This window comes from Dipodomys merriami, unplaced genomic scaffold (genome assembly GCF_024711535.1).
Source record: "Dipodomys merriami isolate MVZ:Mamm:240054 unplaced genomic scaffold, mDipMer1.0.p SCAF_22, whole genome shotgun sequence".
NCBI classification, from domain to species: Eukaryota; Metazoa; Chordata; class Mammalia; order Rodentia; family Heteromyidae; genus Dipodomys; species Dipodomys merriami.
This window is the reverse complement of record NW_027203604.1, coordinates 1,111,934-1,135,000: the sequence shown is the minus strand read 5'-3', so window position 1 is coordinate 1,135,000 and position 23,067 is coordinate 1,111,934. Positions and strand designations below refer to the sequence as shown.

Here is a 23,067-nt window from a genome sequence, read left to right as displayed (position 1 = left end):
ACCGTCTCCAACTTGTCCCCTTTACTATTAGCAATGTGACCAACAGATCTGTGGCACAGACACAGTACAAAGAGTTGTCATGGCAATGAGTTTGGCTGATGCAAAGGTCATTGTGCAGGGTCAAAGGGCAAAATCAGTGGTCCATGTTACCCACCCCCCCCCCAACTGCAGGGCTCCTCTCCACCCACACAATTTTAAGGAATTAGAAAAACAAGGGGAGGAGGGAACTACCAGAAAGTGCAAAATATGAAGAAGGCAGCTTTCAGCTCCTTCAGCATGAAGTAGGACATTCAATTTTGAACTTTTACTATTGAACTTGAATAGCCTGCACATTAAAAAAAAAAAACTTTTCTATAGAAACCCAATTTCTTAAAAGTCTAGGAAGCATGCAGCTGGTTAATGTTAACAAAAGACCTTGACAGGAACATGTAAACTATATTGAATGTCATGCCTGGGGCCTATCTGCCAGCAATATTGGAGAGTTGTTTCATTAAGAATGAATACTGTACACTGAATATGGGATAACTTTTTGCAGCCTTCATCGTTTCCCATGGTACATAGACTCTGAGTCTAGGTAGAGAACATGTCCTGCTGTCATACGGCTGAAGATGTTCCTGTGCAATCTCTTCCGTTGAGTCCTTATGAAGCTACAAGTCACAAATCCAAGATTCTGCTCCCTGAGGACACATTTTATGAGACATAGCACTATTTTCGTTTTCTGCCTATCCTGAATGCTCTGTGAAACTTAACCTTAAATACCATCACGTAATAATCACAAAAAAAAAACTTTTGCTAAAGGCCTTATATACTAATAAAAAGACAGTGGTGCTTCCAACATTCTGAAATGCTCTGAAAACCAACTTTTCCAATACTAAATACAACAAAATAACCTTCATAAAATATAACTTTTCTCCATTTACACTTTTTTAAAGGATTAGTGTCCCATGCTTTTCAAGCACAGGAATCTGTGAAATATCTCCTAACATGGACAGATTTTTTTTTTAATACATAACTTAAGAGCCTGGAGAGTTTTAACTCAAGTCCAGTCTCTAAACAAGGAATATTCTTGTTTACTTTAAAAATGGAAACAACATATAGTTCCATTATAATTGTTAAAAAGTTAGCTTTACAAACATGGGAAATTTAATTTAAAAAAAAATCTTAACAAAACTATACAGTGTACAAATTACTGTCTACAAGGTAGGCGGTTCATTAAGAAGACCTTCCGCTCTTCTTGCTACTTTGCAGCTTCACAGATTCATTCACATATTCTTTAATGGAGCTGCCCACCCGAACATTACCCGATAACTATATTGCTATAATTAAGATTCTTGCCATGTCTTTATGTACAGTCTCCTTCACTGCCTTTCTGTTTTATTTTCCTTAGACAAGCCTCAAATGCTCACGCCACTCCCAGGGAACTATGCTTCTGAGGCACTGTGAGTGGTGGACTGCAAAGCATCACAATAAAGATTGGACAGTGCCACAAACTGGTGGCTGAAGACACCCACCCCGTACAGATGCCCTTGGGTGACTTTCACCCTCCTGAGCTCTGCAGTTCTGGATAAGGGAGGGGTGTGCAAGACCTGCAAAAAAGTGGGACCCTTAGTCAGAATATACTTCCCAGTAGAAGAGGAGGCCAAGAGTGGATTTGAGATTATATATATAGTAGTATTTTAATAGGTTTCTCTCAAAAGGAAAGAAGAAAAAAATGGATTTAAAAAAATAAAAGAAAAAGAGAAAGCAACACTTGCACTAGGCCTTTCTTTATATTCAAGAGGCAGGCAGGAATACCCACAGTGCATCACTGAATTTAACTACAACTCCTCGTTCACTGGCAAAAATGAGAGCGAGTCTGTCCATGAAGAATACTGTGTGTCCTGGGAGGTTGAGTTGTTCACCTAATAGGTCAAAGATACATAAACAGCTTGGCTGAGAGGATCTGTTGTCTGACGCAGGGAAAGTATCACAGACATGGTGGGACTTCCTTTGGAACTTGTGCTCTAGGATCCCACTGTGCCATCCAGCATTTAGGCTAATCAAATACAATTCCCTAGCCCATCAGCATTGTTCTAAAGTATTCATTATTAAATGATATGCTGAGAGAACAATTGACAGTTTATTTTATTAAGCCATGGCCTGGGGAACAGGGGGTCAGGGAGTTCTTCAAGACAGCCTACAGTGTGTCACTAATTCTGAAAGATTCTCCCTCTAGTAATGAATTCACTCAGTAGGACTGGGGGTGGGGTGAGAAGAGGGTAAAATAAAACAAACCTTCATTCACCCCTAGTCCTTAGGGGGAACTAAATCAAATATATAGATGTGAAGAACCATCCCTTAATAGAAAATCCGTATTTATAGGCTTAATTTGTCCACAGGAAAATGACTTTCTAAAAATTCTAGATACCTCTCCACTCTAGTTTTTAGTTTAAAAGGGCAGGGAAATAGAACAAGATTTACTTATTTTGTTCCTTAAAAAAAAGAACTTTGATTTTAATCTATCAGTCCAAATACATTCAATAACAGCAATCCTACATTTAATCTTGTGGCTAGTTAAAAACTTTAAAAATCCAAGTGCATTGCGATCCATGGGAAGTAGGAAGATGCAGGTATATCCTATCCTAACATGAATCCAATGACATTGAACAGGGCAGACCCAGGGAAAGGATCCACAAACACTTCCTCCAGCTGGGCGAATGGGTTGTGCTAGAGAAAACATGTTGCTGTGTGTTTAACCCTGAAGTGTGGGATTAAAAAAAAAAAGAATGTCTTTACCAAATATGAGACAGGCTCACTCTCCACTGTAGATCTAGAACTTTCGAGAACAGCTACCAACAACTAAAATAAGATCATTCTTGTTTCTTTAAAAGAAAAAAAAAGGTCAAGCCAAGTCTGTCTCTAAGAGAATTTGTTGTGTTTGCTTGTTCTTACTCTTCCGTTGTTTTGAAAACCAGAAATGAGTTCAGCTTGCACCCCAGGTGGGAAATCAGAGAGGGAAAACCTGTGTAAGTTGAAGTTTGTCACAGTAGGCAGAAGTCGCTTTGCAGCCCAGGTCCATCTCAGGGTGCACTGCTTCACAGCTACACTGTAAAGTGTTAAAAAAAAAAATCCTCCCACCCACCCCAGAGTATATATATGTATAGAAAAAAAAATCCCCTGTCCATCTCTCAGTACACAAAAGGACCTCATCACACTGCAAAAATAGCAGTACCCACTTTGGTCAATTAAAACAAACAAACAAAAGAAAATGCATACATTATTTTTTTTTTAAATCTGTGTACTTACCTATAATAACCAATACAGCTAAAAGCACTACCTACATAGGCAAAACTTGGTATTGCATAATTCGTATAAATTTGAAACCCCTCCCCCCCAAATATTAATTGGAAGATGAAAAACATGAAAAGTTAATAGAAAAAACACCAAAATACTGAAAATATTGCTGGTCGATTACAATTTTTAAGCGGCAACTATACACAGCCATGATATGCTTTATAAATGTGAGATAAAGGTATAACTGTCTAAAAAATCCATGATGTCACACATTTTTCTTCGTCTGGAGTACAAAATATTTTGTCATAAAAATGGTAAAGATTTAAAATGATAATAAATGCAGCAAAACAAGTGTAGTGATGTCACTTTTTGTGGTTTTTTTTTCTTCTTTTTTTTTCCTTTTTTGTTTTTTCGATTTCAAGGCAAGGCACGTAATGTGGACATTATATCTTCGTGCAAATTAGGATTACTGGAAAGAGTATTTTTTAATTAAAATTTTAAGAGACAGAGGCAAAAATGTGTCTGCCCATGCACACTACGGATCTGTCAATACAAGAAATTTGTTGAACAAGGCTAATGTCTGAAAGCACCATGCAAGTTTTCAGCACCCTGATTCCATGTGTTTTCTCAAGAGTGCGTTTTTATATCCAACACCCTGGCATTCCCAGTTTGTAAACTGTAAGCTTTACCCTTGTGACATGGATTTGCCTGCCTCTTTGCCTCTAAAATGCAGATTTTATAGAAACTTTTGTACACCCTATGGGTTCTTGATGCAACCAGTAATTTTAAATAAATAAATTCTACCTCCACGGAGGCTGCAGCTAAACCAACATAAGTGCTGTGTTTTCATTCATTTTTTTTTCCTCAAGCACATGATTTGTCTTGATTTAATGCCTTTTTTAAATGCCCTCAAAAACTGAGGAGAAAATAAATTCGCTCAAAATTATTTTAAATTCTTTTTAATCCCCTCAATTTAGAGTCCAAGGGCTGAAGGACTTATAATCATGATTCCCCTTTAGATATAAATTTATAAATTGCACTTGCCTCTGTTAAGTGTTTCTTTTGTGGGGAAAATATTATATTAATTTTTACTGTTGCATGCGGAGATAACACTTCACCTACATAGAGGCCTTTCTTCCATAGAGCCTTTGTGTTCAAACTGGTTTTTTTTTCTTTTTTTTTCTTTTTTTTTCTTTTTTCCTCTTTTTTTTTCTTTTTCTTTTTTTAATTTTAAGATTTCAAACTGGGTTACACACTGGAAAAGGCTGGGTTAAGGGCCAAAATTTAATAAATCTGTACTGATAACTAAAGGCTACAGAGATTTTCTATATATATTTTTTAACTTTTAGAAATCAGAGTGCTTATAAAATGGCTGGCTCATAGCTCTGTCACCCAGCACCTCTGATGTTGCCTCCTAGCCTTTGTTGGTGAGATAACCAGGAATAGTGATTCCATGCGTAAACAACAAGAAATACTAACCCATAAAACTAGCTTATCATGCAAATATTAAGGCATCTAGAAAGTCAGTTAAAATATATTGTCATAGAGACAGAACATCTATTTCCCAGCGGACTTCATGTAACAAAGGCTACGTTGCAGGGCTGCGATCTACCATCAGTGAAATATCATCGACCCTTTTGAATGTCATTATAGTTTCAACTTTAAGGGAATTAGTGATTGTAAGTGCTGCAATTGCTGGTCTATCTTCTTTTCTTCAGTTTCTTTCCTTTCTCCCTTTTTGTTTTGTCCAGTCTTCCTTGCTTCCTTTATATATATATATTTTTTTTAATTTCTTAAACTATTGTTGTATTTCTTTTTCCCTCAGTTGCTTGTTTCTGCTTGAAGGAAAGGTTCTCCAATTATGTTCAAACCATAATTTTGGACATTTGCCGGTAGGATGGGTGTCCTATTTGACACTTGGAAAGGAACCAAGCTAGCCCAGGTACCAGGACTGTTGAGAGGAGAGGGGTAACAAACAGGAAGAGAAGAAAGAAAAAAGAAAAACAAAAGTTAAAATATACAGCAGTTTTAGAAATAGCAATCCAGATGTATCAAATTACTAACACGTTTTACAAAATGAAGGGCATAATATGACTTTATAATGAGATAATCAGCCAAACTATTCACATTTTATACCTATATACACTTTATATGATCTGTTTCTTTCATGAAAAGTTACATCTACTTGTGAAACAGTAAAACCTGGAGTAATACCCAGACATAGTTGCTAAATTCTAACTAAGGATATTGTCCCTAAAACATTTGACCTACTTCACTATAAATATAAATATGTTTTTGTCCAAAGACCAAGAAGAAAAGAAACAATCTACAGTAATTCCAATATACTATAGCTTACCATTTATATTATTTAATATATTATAATTTCTGTTTTACTTTTTAATTCAAAAGAAATTTACTGGTAAAATAACTTTTAATTTTTTAACCTATTAGTTAAGCAAAATTAAAAAAGCATAATGAAATATAACTTCTTTCCTCTCACAAGAGGAAAAATTACATTTTCCAGGCAGGCTTGTGCATACTATACAATTTGAAATGCTACTTGTTGAACAGAGATTTTTAGTTAAAGAAAAAACAAAGAAATAATAGAACCAAAATAAGAACTTTCTTATTTTGTTCTTTAAAAATACTTATTGTCAGAGAACTTTATAGGAGCCCAAAGTCTCCAGTACTTAGCTCTAGAGCTCTTCAGTGTTTAACTTGTCCTCTATAACTTTATTTTCAAATACAACCAAAGTTTTCCTTTCAACTTACATTCCTTTACATAGACTGGCAACAGAAGCCTGAGCATTCCCTGATTTCACCACCACCAGCAAAAACATTGCATCTGGGCTGCTCTGAATTAGAGATGTCTGGAAGGGGTGGTGGGGAGGAGTGTTGGAGTAAGTAAGCAGATGAGATTTCCTGCCTCTCCCAAATCAGTACTTAACCTATGTTGGATTTAGGGTTGTTTAAAAACAAAATGCAATTGAAAAACAGTTCTCTACTGTGTTCCAGCCTAATCTCTTATAAAAGAAGAATCGCACAGAGGAAAATAACCCTAGATCTACATACCATGAGGCAACCCCATACTATGCATTTTGGGTACACCTAATTTGCTGTATTGCTTGTTCCAATATTCAACTTGGAATGAATGTCAGCTCCATAACAGCTGCATAAATAATCATGAACTAAGAAAACATCAAACAGACAATCCCATCCCCAGTTTAGTCATGGAAACATGAATGTCATGGAAACATACTTTCAATATTTTCAGTTTCGTTTATATTATTTACTTTACTTATAAACTGTAGGTGAGATACTGTCTTTTTAGCTCTTGATATAGATGCACTCATCTATTCATGTTTCATTTCCAAAGATACAAAAAGTATTGGGAATATTCATATGCAGTAACAATGTTGGAATTAAAAACTAAATATATAACTTTTTCACCAGAGTGAAAATGAGCTACTTTATAAAGTAGCTCATTGCTACACATCTAGGTATATATTTATGAGAAAATATTTTAATAAAATATTTAATAAAGTAATTCAATAGAGAAAAATAACAATGGTCTTTGCCCTCAGGGGATTTTATGATTACATGACAAACTCCATAACAGCAAAATACTTCTTTTTATTAATCATTTAAAGAGGACTTACTGCATGAGAGGTGCTTAGTAAATTTGGGGGACAAATCAATTATTTCAAATCACAAAATTATTTTAAAATGTGTGCCCATGATTACAAATATTTATGGATATATTGTGATTTGATCCTTATTCAGAAAAAATAGATTAATTTTGAAATTTAAAATGAGAGATACCAAGCATCAATAAAATGCAGGAAAAAAATCACAAACTAAGAATTATATTCTCATTTTCTGATGAAGACTTATAATTCCAAAGAAAGCATATTTTTAAATTGAAATCTTTACAAAAAGATGAGGCTATTTTCACACATTTCTATCTTCCCACACACATCTTCAACAATTATTTCTGTAGTCTGTACCACCGATCAGGAACAACATTATATAATGTATCAAGAAACTTATTTTCACTTCAACTTGTTTCCACTGAACTTTACACAATTGCATTTATTACTTCATATCATAATTATCTGTTATGTGCAATTGTCTTACTTGACTGAAAGGTGAACTCCATAGAGAAAATGACTTAGTCTCATCTGTCTTTTTGGAGTTTGGCCATAGCCAATACTAACTATTTCTTAACCAGAAAATAAATTACAAAACAGATATTCATTATTTTTAACCTTTAATAAGAAGCATGTATGGAAAGCAAAAACTCTAGCTTAGTAGGAAAATACAACAAGTAAATCATTTTGTGAAATCAACAAGAATCCCCAAATGAAGAAGCTCAAGAAAGTAATTTAGAAATGCTTTGGGAAATCAAGCCTACTTTAATCATTGAAAATAAGGAAACTCCTTAAAGGACAAGCCTGCCAGTTAATCTAAGAAGAGACAAGAATTGGGATACATTTTTCAATGGCTTATTTATCCCATTCTTTATGGGATACTCATGCTTTAACAACAACAAAAAAAGCTCTATAAAAAGTAAATTGATGCTAGTCACAGGGAGGATTCTTGCTGTCCAACGTCTAGCAAATTTCATTTAAATGTTTATTTAAACCCTCTAAACCTCACATACTATATTATGACCATACCAAAATTGCAACGTGTAATATATTTGTCAATACTGTTTATTAACCTTTGGGGAAAATAAATCTCAAACATTAACACTATGCAGACCCCATATACAAGTTTTATAAGCCTCTTCTTACTAATCTGTAGGTGGAGTTCAGAACCATAATGTACATTCTTTAGAGCTTTTGTTGGCAGTCCCATTGAAAAAAAATAGCCTAATAATAGTAATTCATAACCTATGGTGACAATGTAAAGAAAGATATTTAATCAAATAAAATGATGTAGACCATTTCATTAAAAAATACAGCACCTAAAACTTCACATCAAGTAAAAGGTGTTTTTCACAAATCTCTCTGCATACATACTATGCAAATAATCACATGTATGGATAAAATAAACACACATCTCCCTGTAGAAATTAGTTCTCAATTAGATAATTAATTGTTTTAACTCATGGTGGAATGAGAATTATATGAAATCATCTATGTTCACTCCAACAATCTTCACTCTGTTGTTAGAAAGTTACTGAATTTTGAAGTATTCACAATTAAATGCAGCTGCTTCCTAAATATATCTTCAGCTTGCATTTACTTTGTCACTAAATTTTCTGTTGTCAAATCAGCTCTCTTGGCAAACTAAAGCTCAACCTACTGAAAAATTGAAAGCATGTCTTTAGAAAATAAACTGGCCATAACCAGTTTTTTAAAAAAGAAAGAAAAGTACTTTGTGAAAAAAATCAGGCAGAAAAATGACAAAAGATTGTATCACCTAACACAAAGCAGAACTCATCTACATGATGTACACAATGAGATAATTCATTATGAATATAACGTACAAGAACTAAATAAAAAATCCCACAATTAAAGTGTCTCATATCATGGAGACAATTTCATATTATTTTGACAAAGTATATGCTGTGTCTACACCCAGAAGAGAAGAAGCAAATGTATGATTTTGACCCTTGGATATATTAACAAGTAGGCAATGGGCCTGCTTCATTTTACTTTGAATTAGCGTACGTTGAAACAAGCACCTTGTTTCTTCTAGCTATGATTCTTTAACAGTGACAGAGTGGCATTTCTTGGTTGAAGAAACTCACCAAATCACATCATTTAAGGAACAACTTAACTAGAGTTAAGTTGGAAAGAGACTCAGACTTCTATATCATTCAAATTGATAGAATTAACACAAAGGAAGAAATGTTGAGGTATTAATTGAGCTGAGGCAGACTAAGAGCAAGGTACTATCTGTGACAGTTTACATATGCTGCACTTAATGTGCTCTCAATGAAATAGCTTTCATACCTATTTACAGTTAGGGAAACTAAGCCACTTTTTTTGTCCAAAGTCTCTCATCTAGCCCTTAGATATAATAAATTAATTCAGATATAATAAGTTAATTCTGATTCTCGTCAGCATATATACAAAGATTTATTGCCTTCCTAGGAAATCAGATGTAGACCTAACTTTAGAAAGAACTTAAATGTATCTATCTACAATACGTAACAAATATAAAACATATATAGCTATAGATATATTAATATATCCATAGATACACACATATATAACATCCATATATATGTATATCTATATATATGTTATAAATCATTAAAAACTATATATGTAGCTATATAGTTATAGATAGATAGATAGATAAATAGGTAGATAGATAGGTAGATAGATAGATAGATAGATAGATAGATAGATAGATAGATAGATAGATAGCATGGGGCCTCCCTCCTGCCCCAAGCCTTTTTTGTCTTAAGCTATTTTTCAGATAGGGCCTACAATTTTTACCTGAGTCCAGCCATGCACAATGATCCTTCTACTTATGCCTCTCCTATAGCTGGGATTATAGCCATGCACTACCACTCCCAGACCTGGAAAGGATTTTTGACCAGAGTTTTCTAAAAGCAAACATATTTGTTTTGGGAAACAATCAATTTTTTGTGGACACAAGCTGGACACACAGAAGAGACTTGTGCATTAAATATTTTAGTCTGGAGCCAACCAATTCTATGAAATTCTCTGGTGTTCTCTCTATCAGAGGGAAATGTAACTGAAGATCTATTAGGGTGATAATATGAAGAAGATTAAGAACCAAGGATAGTAGGGGAAAAACAAAGGAGGAGGCAACAATTCTCGATAGGAGATGTAGTCATTATCTTACTCATGTAACTGTAATCCCTCCGTACAGTATTTTTACAATAAAAATGTACAAAAAAAAAGAGAAATGGGTGGAAAATAAATTAACAAAAGTAAAAAAAAGTTTACTACTTCCTTTAAAGGTGATACACCATTAATATATTTTTATCCTTGAAAAAATGCACTGGGCCTAGGAAGGTAGCTCAGTGATAGAGTGCTTGCCTTACATGTATGAGGCTCTGGATTTGATTCCTCAGTACCACATAAGCAGAAAAAGCTGGAAGTGGCGCTGTGGCTCAAGTGGTAGAGTGCTTGCCTTGAGCTGAAGAGCCTGAGGGACAGCACCCAGGCCCAGAGTTTAGGCCCCACGACAGACCCCCCCCCAAAAAAAAAGAAAAGAAAAGAAAAAGAAAAGCTGCACTAAACAGTTAGTCTTTGTTTATAAGGAGTAAGTAGACTATTTCAATGAAAGAGATGAACTCTTGAAATGGCCATCTAACCTGATGATTATGTGTTTTTTTTTAAATTATGCATTCTGAGACTGTTCCTTCACAGCTAAGATGGATTGGTCCTTCAGCTTTTAACCAATAACCAACTAAGAACCACATGGTGCCAAATAAATATATATTAAATAAGTAATCAAAGTAAAAATTTTACTTTACCTTTTACTCTTAGGTGATTAAAACAATAAGAGCTACTTAAGATGGCAGAATTCCTTTATCATTAGTTAGTATTTATTTGATAATGAATTGGGCATTTATATCTGTTCCTTTACAAAATGTCAACATACCAACATATTAATACTTTTCAGAGGAATAATAATACTGCCCATTCAGATTTTATAGGTTGCATTTATTTAAAAAAACAGTAAATATTCTTTCAAGAAGCTTAAAGAAACATTAAGCAATGAAACACAAAGAAGTGTATAGATTCATACATACATAGACTGTGAGAGTAGGTCTATGGTAAAAATAGATAGCTGATAAAAGTAAGAAATGCTGCAGAAATCAAGGGACAAAAAGCATAGACACATTAAACTTTAAAGTATTTGTGTTTAGTTCCTCTGCCTCAGTTTTAGGGAGACATATTCTTAACTCTTCCAAAATGTACAGTAAGCTCTTTTCCTATTAACAGCAAAATCATGTCTGGAAAAAAATCAGATGTATGTTAATTGTTCATTAAATCTGAAACCATACTGTCCTGGATTGTATATGTTACATCTGGATGGCTCTTTACTTCATTGAAACAAAAAACCTGTAGATTGTGTCTTGTGAGAAACCGCCATTTAGACCAGTGAAAAGAATGAGTAACATTAGAGTTAAACCAACCAATGTATTAGAACAAAGAAAATGGTACTCAATAAAAATCCTAGTAGTGTGGATTATTTGCCAGATACTGTTTTATGTGATTGGCCTACCTTAAAGCTTCCCAGCAAACATAGGAAAAATATCATTATGCTTAATTTTATAGCAGAGGAAAATAAAGCCAGGAAGTAAATCATCCTGTTCAACTCATATTGCTATGAATTTATAGAAACCAGAGTTTGAACTCCAGCAGTGTGATCCTAGCATTTATTTTCTTGCTCAGACATTTTATTTGGGTTTTTGCCTTTGTAAAAACCACTTGGTATTTATTTATTTATCCATTATTTAGCTTTTGCTGGATTAGAATTTATATCTCAACTGAATAATACATACTGAAATTCCACTGTAAGTTTAACTCAAACTTCAGCATAAGTAACTTTTATTTTTTCAATTCCAGTTGCTCTTCAGCCGAATGCAACATGTGCCATCACTTTATGGATGTACCGATGTGGCAGAATGTCAATAATTTGCTTTAGGATTTCTTTTCATAGGAAGACAGACTGGGAGTGAAATATACAAAGTGCTTTACATAGGTCTTGAGTTTCTTCGATTTATTTTTCCCAATTTTAAGGATCTTATTGCCATCTGAATGATCCCATTTGCATGCAAGATGATTTCTAATGATTATTACTATTTGTAATAATCTGTATCAGAAAGCTCCCTGGCTAGCTCTTACCTGATCTACAAAGGACTCTTGAGGGCTCTCTGGGAAACACCAAATATCATAAACTGCAGGTGGCTCATGGAACTAGTCTAACTGCATGCAATAGCATTTCATAGTAATGAAAGAGAAACATATTTGTTTCTTAACTAAGTAGGTAAATAGCTTTCTTTATTGCTACTCCTTGGGGACCAACAGTTTTGAAAATAACATATCAAAGTGGTAGGTCGTCAAACCTCATTAGTTTATATTCAATTGTTTCAGATTTGTTTTGTTACTGTGGTATGCTGGGTTAACTTTTTTTGAGGGTTAACTTTACCCTGTGTGAATGCTAGCATTTTCTATGTTTAATAAAAAAAAGGCCTATGCTATTGAAACATTTAATCTAATGAAGAGCACAAGGCAAGAAAAGCCCTTAAGTATGGAACCACTGCAACTAAATTACATTACAACTACTAGACTATTTTAGTATAAAAGCTCTTATAAATTCCTAAAAGACCCTTTAACAAGGCAATCTGTATACTTAAAAGTAACAAAAACTTACTGCCTTTGAATGTTTAAACATAAGTTAAAAAAAACTTTTTCCCTCAATAGGCTAGATTAAGATTTTTAAAATTTTTAAGATTTTTATAATTTTAAAAATTATATTTGATCTTTTTGTATTTAAAGTTAACAAAAATGGAGAATTGTTATAAAGCTGTCTAACTATAAATGACAGTACATACATATATACTTGTACATGTATGTCTGTATCTCTCTTTCTCTATATGTATATATATGCATATATATATATATATATAAAACAACTGTGAGCAGTTTTAGCCAATTAAAATAGATACAGGATTATCAAGCTCATAGTAGTTACTTTATCTCCTTCCCACAGCCTATGCTCTGATGGAAGAGAAGCCCCTACATTGGGCTTCAGCCTTTCTCTAGTCTGTATTCCTTCCCACCCCTGGGCTCCTTTGCAAGGCTATTGTCAGAGTGCTTGCTGCTCCTCTCATTTGCATATGTGATTCTTCAACAGCAGACAAAATTCTCTACAAAACTGGTGCTCCAAAGTAATGTCTTTCAGCAGAGAAATGCATCCAGGGCATACCAAGCTAAATTCAAATGTTAAGTTTTCTATAAAAGCCAAAGGAGAATCTCCCACCAATGATTTTCCTTTAAAAACAAAAATTAGTATTTTTGCACACTTTCACCAGCAAAGGACAAAACTATTATATGAGAATTCTGAAGTATAAAATGACAAAGGATTAAGGGACCAAATACTGTTGAGACAGGACCTTTTACTCTGCTCACTGTGCTAACATCTTTCTCCTCATAAAGCAAAGTGAACAAGGAGAGAATAATTGTGACTTTCTATAGTTTCTGAAAACATTTGTGTCCAATTTCCTGAACTTCAATGGGCTTTTGCCTTTTACATTTGTATTATATTTATTCATATATAGGCTTCATTATTGAAATTTGGCAAAAACTTCACAGTACACCTAGCAAACAGGATCCAAAGAGGTAAATCCTAAATGGTGCTTTGGCTGTGGAAGGAGTTGGGTTTCTTATGGATCTAATGCATATGCAAATATGGTACTTTACATCTTCAAGTAGGGTAGGTGTTTAATACCCTCCTTCCCCCCCTTCCCCCCCCTCAAGGGTTAATCGGCAAGGTTTACATCTGGGAATGTTCTGAATCATGCTCCTCCTCCTCCAGTAATGCTGCCAAAAATCATCTGACAGGAAACGTAAGATTAAGTTTGTCCTACCTAAGCGAACAAAGAGTGCTCTGAACAGGCCACCGGTTTACTGCAGAGCGGGAACTTTTCTAATCCTGCTGGAATCTGCCGTGCTGCTCAGAAAATATCGCAGGAAAAAAAAAGTTGTTTTCTTTCCTCTAACATCTTGTCCCTGGATCATCTCATTCTGGTCTCCCTACCGATCCTGCTGCTTCTCCCACAAAGGTTAACTTAAAGCTCCAAACATAATCATGTGGAAAATGGACATTATTGATTCCTATGGCCCATTGTTCCCCCATCCTAAGTCCCTGAAGTTCAAGTTCAATCTGGAATTACATCATGTCTGGTTTCTCCTGGTAACCAGACGGCTTGAGACGTGACCACAGCTACAGAAAAAACAAACAGCCTTCTTCACGCTTCGGCTCCCCTATCGATTCAAACGTAAACTTTTTTTCTTTCTCTCAAGTATGCTTCAAGTATGGAGCATGGTTAATTTAGAGATTAAGTTCCAAATTAGATTATCTAATGGCATCTTAATGGATTGCTGACCCATTTCCTGTGGGATGGCAGCATGCAGGTCTGGCTGGAATACAATTAATTTCTTAGGAAGTGTTCTGAAGAGTTTGCCTAGATAAAAAGGAAACTTCGTGTTGTACAAATCTTTCTTTGTAAACGGAGAAAGTTAGGCAAAAAAAAAAAAAAATACAACCACTCCTAATATATTTTTCAACAGCCAGATCACAGGGATTGTGTATCTGTGAAAACTACATCGAGTTCTTTAAAACAATGGTAATGTTTTTAGTTTTGCTATCATAACAGGTGCAAATAATTTTGATGGGACAGGAAAGTAATTCTTTGTTCAAGAACATTCAAGTACAAAGAGCAACACCAGCTAGCTGCCCTGTTACTAAACAATGGTCATGTGCAATTTTGGCTTTTGCAATTCTCTACCTTGAACCAAAGATTCTTTCATTCATCTCCCTTATCAGCATTTCACTCCCTCCCAGAGTGGTGCTAGGGGCTCAGAATGGTGTATAAAAAGTTGAGCATTCTGAACACACGTTAGAGCTAACAGCTGAAAAGGAAATTCAGCACTCTGAGAATAAAGCTCCCCCCAGGAACTTCAGGAACAACCCAGCTGTTGTACTATAGTTATGTGTCAAGATAACAAACTGAGAGCAGGAAATGCTAACCTAGTGAATTCAGAGAGATGGTCTAAGTCTAACACTGAAAAAAAGTTAACTCTTAAGTCCACCTAAGAACGGACAGTACTTCCCTTATCATGTACCTGTGGATACACTCGCATACTTACAGACATATATAAACACACTCATGTACGGACATACAAAACATAAGGTTTACAATCCAATATTGAAAATTATTTCTGTTTAAGCATTCGTTCTTAAGTCTTTCAGAAGCAAAAATTTTACAAAGCTAATGGTCACAACAAGGAAAAATGGTCAATGGTAGTGGACAATGTTATGCAAATAGTTCTATGCATGAAATGAATGCTATTACTTTTTTTTTTCTTTTTTGGCCCTCTCTCTCCTGACCAAACACATCCAAATAACCTTTACTGGCTGCTAAATTTCTCCTGGGAAATCAAGCAACTCTCTAGAATAGCAGTAATAAACGACAATTTCTTACAAAAACACGTGTAAAGTAAGTACAGAATGAAGTATTCAACTCCTAGAAAGGAACTGCTAACACATGTAACATGGAAAATAGCTGATAAAAGTCTCTTTGGTGCCATTCAATTATGGCATCCGCAGGAACACAAAAATCCTTCCAATTATTTCAGTAAAATCTTCATTTATTCATTATTTCAGAGGCTGAACAAATGGTTTGTGTAAACATATCCTTCAGTAACACGCGCATGTTTATTTTAGCCATCTGAAGGCTTCTTCTATGTTTATATAAGCCTTCAGACACATACAACCGCTCACTTGTGGCTTTGCGTTTTCTTGAAAGGGGTGAAGGGAGAGCAGGGAAAATGAAACAATAAATCCTGTTTCTTTTTTGCATAAATCACTCCCTCCAATGTTTTAAAATAACTATGTTTGTATTATTTTTGGATTGTTCTTCAGCTTTCTTTTTTTCATTCAATTATATTGTACTTCCATATTTGATAGTATAAGCACAGGCCTGGCTATAGTTGTAAGCAAGAAAGGCAGTGTGCAAGGAGCTGTTCTACATGTTTATGCTCACATAATTCACGTGTGCAAAAACAATGTGATCTGTCCACACAGGAGTACAAAGTCCAAACACCAAAGTAACCAGTTTAAACAATTTGTCACCTATTATCCTAGAAGCCCGAATGCATCCCAAATGAAGAAGCCAGAGCTTCAACGTTTCATTCTGGGTTAACAATTGCAGTAACATAATTTTTCTTGGGCAGAAAACTTCCCTTTCTCCAAGTGCAAATAACTCCATAGTTCCTATGCACACATATGTGGGGGAAGACATGGGGGTCAGAGAGAGAAGGACAGAAATGGATCATCAAACTCTAAAGTCAGAACAACAAAATACCTTTGGGATCGCAAACTAGAGATGCTGTGAAAGCTTTCTAAGGGAGTCAGCTTGGGTTCCTAGAGTGTGCCTATCTGCCATGCTGGGGTGCAAAGGAAGGAGGAGGCCTCCAAGCATTGACTATAGTACTTGCACAGCTCCCGGGGCCTTGTCATCTTCAGTCCAGAGCAAGGCACTCCATTTGACATGGGAACACTTCAGGAAGACCAGTTGCACAAAGCAAAAAAGAAGGCAACCATGGGCCAGTGGGACGGTCACAGGCAACCAATGATCCAAATAAAATAAAGCCAAACTGAAACACCTGTTTTGCTTTACCCTTCTCTAACTACAAGTTTCCAGGGATTGTCTTTTGCTAAAAACAAAACGCAACAACCGCAACAAAAATATCCTGTGAAATTTTCTCTATCCCAACAAGTGAAAAGTAAATCCTCTAGTTTACGGGCTGAACAAACAGGTTCGAATTATTGAGATTAAAGCTGAAGATTTTAGATGCATAGGGCCTGCCTTCAAAGAGGCACTGCTACAGTTAGGATTTCCCTTTCTATCATTATATTGAGGAAAGAATGCCAAGTTTGAAAAACAACTATGGGCACAAACTATAAATTATGCATATATAATATAAAGTATACTGTACCATAGACATGGCATACTTGTGTTATAAAGTGTGTACTCTATTTGTGTCCATTGTTGAAACCAGTAACAAAGCAAACTGTTGTCTCAAATATATTTATTGTGAACTGTGTTACTGGGATTTAAAGAACTGTGGATGTGCGTTGCAGAGTCTAGGATGGTCCAACAGAGACTCAATAAATACCTGCAGAATGTATTGACCCTATATGGTCACCATTGATTATGTGCCTGTCAGTAATACTTCAGAGGGCAGAAACAAACTCAAAGCTACCTTTTAAAGCATTTCATTGGTTTTTAGGGCCATTCCACATATAATTATGTACTGATCTAAAGAAAAATTACTCTTTTGGGGAGGAAGGAACAAAAAGGAAATCTTAATAAATTCTGGTTTTCTTTTTTCTGACTTACTTTATGACCCAAGACTGACTGTTACATCAGTTTTCTTGCAAGCAAAGGGATCTGTAACATGAATAATACTTTCCTAAGAACTGTTAGATAACAGAGGATTTCACTACCATGTGTGTGTTCAGTGATTTCACTGGCCACTAGTATTTTCTGACTCCAAAAATTACTAGGAGCTAGGAGAAGTTACATCTTAGTCAGGTGTTTTTGGCCCATGCCTGTCCCAGCTATTGGAAGGCAGAGACTGAAGAGGATCCAGGTATGAAGCTAGCATGGGTGTGGGGGGAGGGAGGCGTTGATGATATCCCAATCTCAATGTGTGCCTGTCATCTTACCTATATGGGAAACATAAATGGGAGGATAGCTGTCAAGGCTAGCCAGAGCATAAATGCAAGAAGAACCCTATTCAAAAATAGTTCACACAAAAAGGCTAAGGGTAAGGCTTAAGAAGTAGAGGTGCATGCCTACCAAGCCCCTGAGTCCAAACTCCAGTAACACCCCCCCACACACATACCCACACACAAAGGTTTATTAATTCAGACCTTAAAACACTTTCACTGAATTTAATTGATATCACACATCAAGACTATTCAAACTAGATTCTAACATTTAAAGGAGACATAATACAAGCTTCTTGGGGAAAAAGTCACAATAGGTAAAATGTATCTACTTTTAAAGCCAATGTTATATCATTCTTCCGAAAGAGGAAGCGTCATAGAGTCATCATGTAAGGGTTAATAAAAGTCATTGATTTTTAAAAACAGAACCTCAATTATTTTCTTGATTTCTATCTGAGTAAAAGACATTCCACTAATTTGACTTGGCAGTTTCCAACAAAAATCTCACTTCCACAGACACTGTCAGTAAAGCAACAATATTAGTCCTAGCAGGGAAAAGGTTCCCTTGGTGAATTCAAGGACTACCTTACTCTCCAGCAAATTTTTATCACTTCTATCTGATTATGTCATGTCTTTTATCTATTTAATTTTAAGTACTTGACAAAATTAATTCTTTTTGAGATAGTGCATCACAAGCTACCTTACAACTATATATTTTCTGAAACCAATACATGAGAAAATATCAAAACTACTTCTGAACATGAAGCCTTTGAGTAACTTTCCTCGCCAAACAAAGGAAGTCATTCTTCTGTGCATCATATCAGCACACAAAACAGAAATTAAAACACTATTTAAGCAAAAGTCCTTCTTGAGCATTCCAAGAATGCTCCCTTTCCAGAATTTATGGGTACTGCCAGGAAAAATGACTAAATTTCCTAACTTGAATTTTTTCCTCTAGTTTTTTCTCCTCTGACAGGAATAAATGAAGAGCAAGTAAAACAACTCAGAGTTAGCAGGAAAGAGTAGAAATAAGAAAAATGTATAATGTAAAAATAGTAACAATAATGCTTTCTCCTTGGAGAGCTAAAAAAGCTTGACTAGGCTGATTCTTTTTCTCCCCTCAGATTCTGAAACCTAAGTAACAAACTCCCTCCCCCCACCAAGAATATTATAAGTTGAATCAAACATTTGACAATATCAAGAAATTTCAATGATTAATTTGCATAATGCTATAAGTCCCAAATTAATTTGATGCTGCATTAAATAAGCAATAAAGGAGAAGGTAGGGGGAAAGGAGTAATAAAGCCAAAACAACTAAATTTTAACATATATTTTCTGCAAAACTAGTTAAACACAAACACTATAGGTCATGTAATTTTTAGGTGTAAGTGTAGGGTTGGAAATAATTAAAATGTTACCTTTGCCAAGTAATTCCCAATGTATCCTCACTGGTACTGGGGTATAAATGCCTGCCGTTTTGATTCATGGTCCAGTCACAAATCCTCAGCTGTCAATTGAAACCTAGCAGTCAGATATGGATCGAGCAGTACTACAGTTTTTAGTATTTAAATGAACACATGCAAAGTAGTATTGTATATGGCATTAACCTTACTTTCCCAAGAGGCAACTTAAATTAAAAAAAAAAAAAAAGCAAAAGAAAATCTTATTCTGAAAAGCAAAATTCTTGGACTTTTTTTTCTTAGAAAAAAGCTACTGCAATATGCTTCTCTATTAATTAAAGCATACAGAGAAACAAGTGTTTAGAACATAACAATTAGCCATTATTAGAGTACAAATTGAGCTGAAATAAAAGCAAACACGTTAATGTTCAATAGAGATATATTTTAGAAAGAAAATAAAATGCTTTTTATGCAACATACGAAATAATCTGCACTGTGTAAAATAATCAATAACTTTAAGCATGCAGTTGGCAAAACAGAAGACATGCAGTTTAGAGGAGAAGGCCCTACCCCACAGACATTCGCCCTAACTGAGGTATGGAAACGTCCATGTAGTCAGTCTTAGATGTTCACTAATTGTGTTTTGCATGAAGGGGCCTTGAAAGGCTGGTAAAAATTTTTACCTTGATTTTAAATTCAGAGGGATTGCATCTGAGCTACTTCACTCGTCTGAAGAAAGTAAGGAATGCATTGAATACAAGCTGAAACAAATTCTTCCCAGATCTCCAGAACATCAGCTCTGCCCTTCAGAGATCCTTCGAGTAACCCTATCCAGCCAGCTCTGTTTGGTTAACAGCTGCCCTACAGTGCTAGCAGATTTATTGAAAAGATATATTGCTTATTTTTACGCTTAAGAAAGTAAACTTATCTGGCTTGGGGTGGGGGAAACACACTAGAAAATCATGGTTTTTAACCTTTAGAGGGCCAGGCTATAAATTAACTGCATGCTGCACTGAAATTCACTAGTCCTGGTTTGCTGCCCTGCAATGAGAACATTTAGATGATGATTGGAGCCAAGATGCCTGTAGACTTAGGATAAACTTTTAATCCATTTTGATAACAGTATGGGCAAAAAATGTTAGCGATTAAGAATCTTTGTTTTTCCTTTCAGATTCAAGTTTCTGTATACTCAAAATAATAGTGGCACTGGAGTTTCAGAATGATAGTTTTTCTATAAAAATACAACATGTAGTTGCCAAAAATGTTTTTATTATATTGGTGTTTCAGTAAACATGTTTTTATAATTTAAAGAACTGGAAAAAAAATCTCCTTATGTAGATAGATTGGTAGGTAGGTAGGTAGTAGATAGATAGGTAGGTAGGTAGGTAGATAGATAGAGAGATACCGTTACTGTTCAGGATATATGTCATATGGAAGTCATAGGTAAGTAAACAAAGCAAATTAGAAAGAAAAATGGGTATTAAAAATAGACTATAATACTTTCACAGAAGTAAATTTCCAGGATTCCTTTCCTTTCCTTTCCTTTCCTTTCCTTTCCTTTCCTTTCCTTTCCTTTCCTTTCCTCTCCTCTCCTCTCCTCTCCTCTCCTCTCCTTTGCTTTCCTCTCCTTTCCTTTCCTTTCCTCCCCTTTCCTATCCTTTCCTTTTCTTCCTCCAAACCCCTCTACACTCTTTGGAGACAAGATCTATGTAGCCCAAGCTAGCCTGGAATTACAGATCTTCCAGGGTTAGCATCATGAGTTCTGGGATTTAAAACATGTACCACTATGACAGGCCCAAGATTATTTATTTCTCAAAATAGGTCATAGAATCAGAAATTCAAATGTGATAGGGTGAATTGCTTGGTGTGTGTGTGTGTGTGTGTGTGTGTGAGCACATGCGTGTGCATGCACGCGTGTGCACACTTTGGTCTTGGAACTTGAACTCAGGTCCTGGGTACTCTTCCTTAGCTTGTATACTCAAGGATAATAGTCTACCACTTGAGCCACAGCTTCACTTTCAGCTCTTTGGTGGTTAATTGGAGAGAGAGTCTCATGAACTTTCTTGCACAATCCTCCAGTCTCAGTCTCCTGAGCTAGGATTACAGGTGTGAGCCACCCATCTTGGTCAAATTGCTTGTTTTGAACAAGAACTGAGTAACCTACTTGTATACTTTAAAATATGGGTTTTAAAAGGTTTATGAAAATCTAAAAGCAGTTTGAGAAACTAGAAAGTGTATAGATTACCTGAGGGAGCACTTAATTGGTTAGGTTCCTGTGAATGAAAACTGTTAGTTCTCAATCCATGAAGCAGTCCCAAGAAGGGAGGAACCTATTCAGGAAGTAGCACCTCTTACTTACTTCTATTAATTATTAGGTTCAGATTGTTTTCTACAAGGTTCTTTCTCTTAGACTGGAGTTCTCCAGAAGTGGACACACTTAAACTAGGGGATCCTGAGTGGTATTCACTGGTGTACTGCCTTTATAGACCTGCAGGAACATTGTCTCCCTGGAAAAATGCTTACGTTAGTTGGTGGATTTGTATTAATGTTCATGTTTTGTTTGTTTAACCATCCTTCAAAATGTCAAGTGGGCTATTTTTTGTCACCTGTTGACCATTTAAAATGGATATATATTTGAACTTTTTTTCCTAATTACTCTCAAAAGGGTCAAATATGACTCTAGCTATTCATGTATATATATATGTATATACATATACATATATATGAGAAATACACTCTTCCCCACAGAAAAATGTACTTTAGTACATACAAAGTGTCTAATAAATATGTTTAGCAATACTTAATTCCAAAGAAATTGAAAGGATATTGTTATCAAATTTCACTTACTAAAGATATAAAATATAACTTAAATTACTTGCCTATTCAGATTATCACCAAGAATTATTTGCAGAAGTATCTGAGTAGACATATTTGTATTTGCTTTTATTTAATCAGATAAAGAAATTACTTGAGCAAGAGCCTCTGTGTTTTCTTTAAATTAATAAACTTCCCTTTGCATAAAACAGCTATTAAATTAACCAACCATATGATAAAGTGACTTTTAAAACAATAAGTGTACATAGGGGAAAGTAAATCATTAAAATAAAAATTACCTAGTTATCAAAGATTTCCATGATGATAGTTCTTTTTTAAATAAGATTCCCAGGAATCTTATTTAACCAGGATAGTCAAGATCAAGCAAACTTTGAACTGAAAAATTAACATTAAGTGTATTAAAATTTCTTTGGGAGTCATATTAAATATTTTCTATTATAATTCAGTGTACTTAATGAAAATAATTTTAAAAGATGGTTATGGTGGTGCATACTAGTCATTCAAATACTTGGGAAGCAGAGAAAATAGAATAGAGAGTTTGAAGCTAGCCTGGGATACATTATGAGATCTTCCCCCCCAAAAAGTTAGTTTTTACTTTACATAAATTTAAAATAAAGACTTCTTTTTAGTTTAAGGTAATGATTTCTCAGATTATGTTCTAGGAGAGGATCAAGTGTTAAGCAGGTTAGCTGTTATTATTTTAAATTTAAGAAGTGGCACACAATACATTCCCTTCATTTATATATATTTTACCTCTGCTCAAAGCGTCAATAAAACTAATGATTGTTCTCAACTATTTTCACTTAAAAACACAGGAAGTGGCTTCCTCTCTCAAGAAATAAAAGTTAAAACATCCAGTACAAGTTATTTTAAAAGTCTGTTAAGTCATATGGGTATGTGGAGACGAAAACAATTATTTTTCTAATAGAGAATCTAAGTCAGACTTGATAATGTGCATGTTATGAGACTACATATTCGTAAAACCATTATAACTCTTTATGTGTCCTTAGTGAGATGAAATGAGATTGTCTACTACTAAAAAAGAAGTAGAGGCAAAGTGTTCATTCACATGTTCTTAGGGTGAAGGATTTATCGCTTCTCT

General features: G+C 35.0%; 1 protein-coding gene across 7 annotated transcripts in view; it reads right to left on the bottom strand.

Annotated features, from left to right (window-relative positions):
* Positions 1–23,067, bottom strand: part of Nfib (nuclear factor I B) — a 227,363-nt gene that overhangs the window by 1,328 nt on the left and 202,968 nt on the right. For 4 of the 7 annotated variants that reach the window (XM_070033157.1, XM_070033158.1, XM_070033163.1 and 1 more), the window contains 2 exons: positions 19,149–19,237; positions 1–5,224 (listed from right to left, as the gene is read on the bottom strand). The exon at positions 1–5,224 is cut by the window's left edge and continues 1,328 nt beyond it. In XM_070033157.1, the coding sequence (XP_069889258.1) occupies positions 5,095–5,224; positions 19,149–19,237 (219 nt within the window). In that variant the 3' untranslated portion in view covers positions 1–5,094. The remainder of the gene's footprint in view (positions 5,225–19,148; positions 19,238–23,067) is intronic. The other 3 variants (XM_070033160.1, XM_070033161.1, XM_070033164.1) reach the window with 1 other exon arrangement.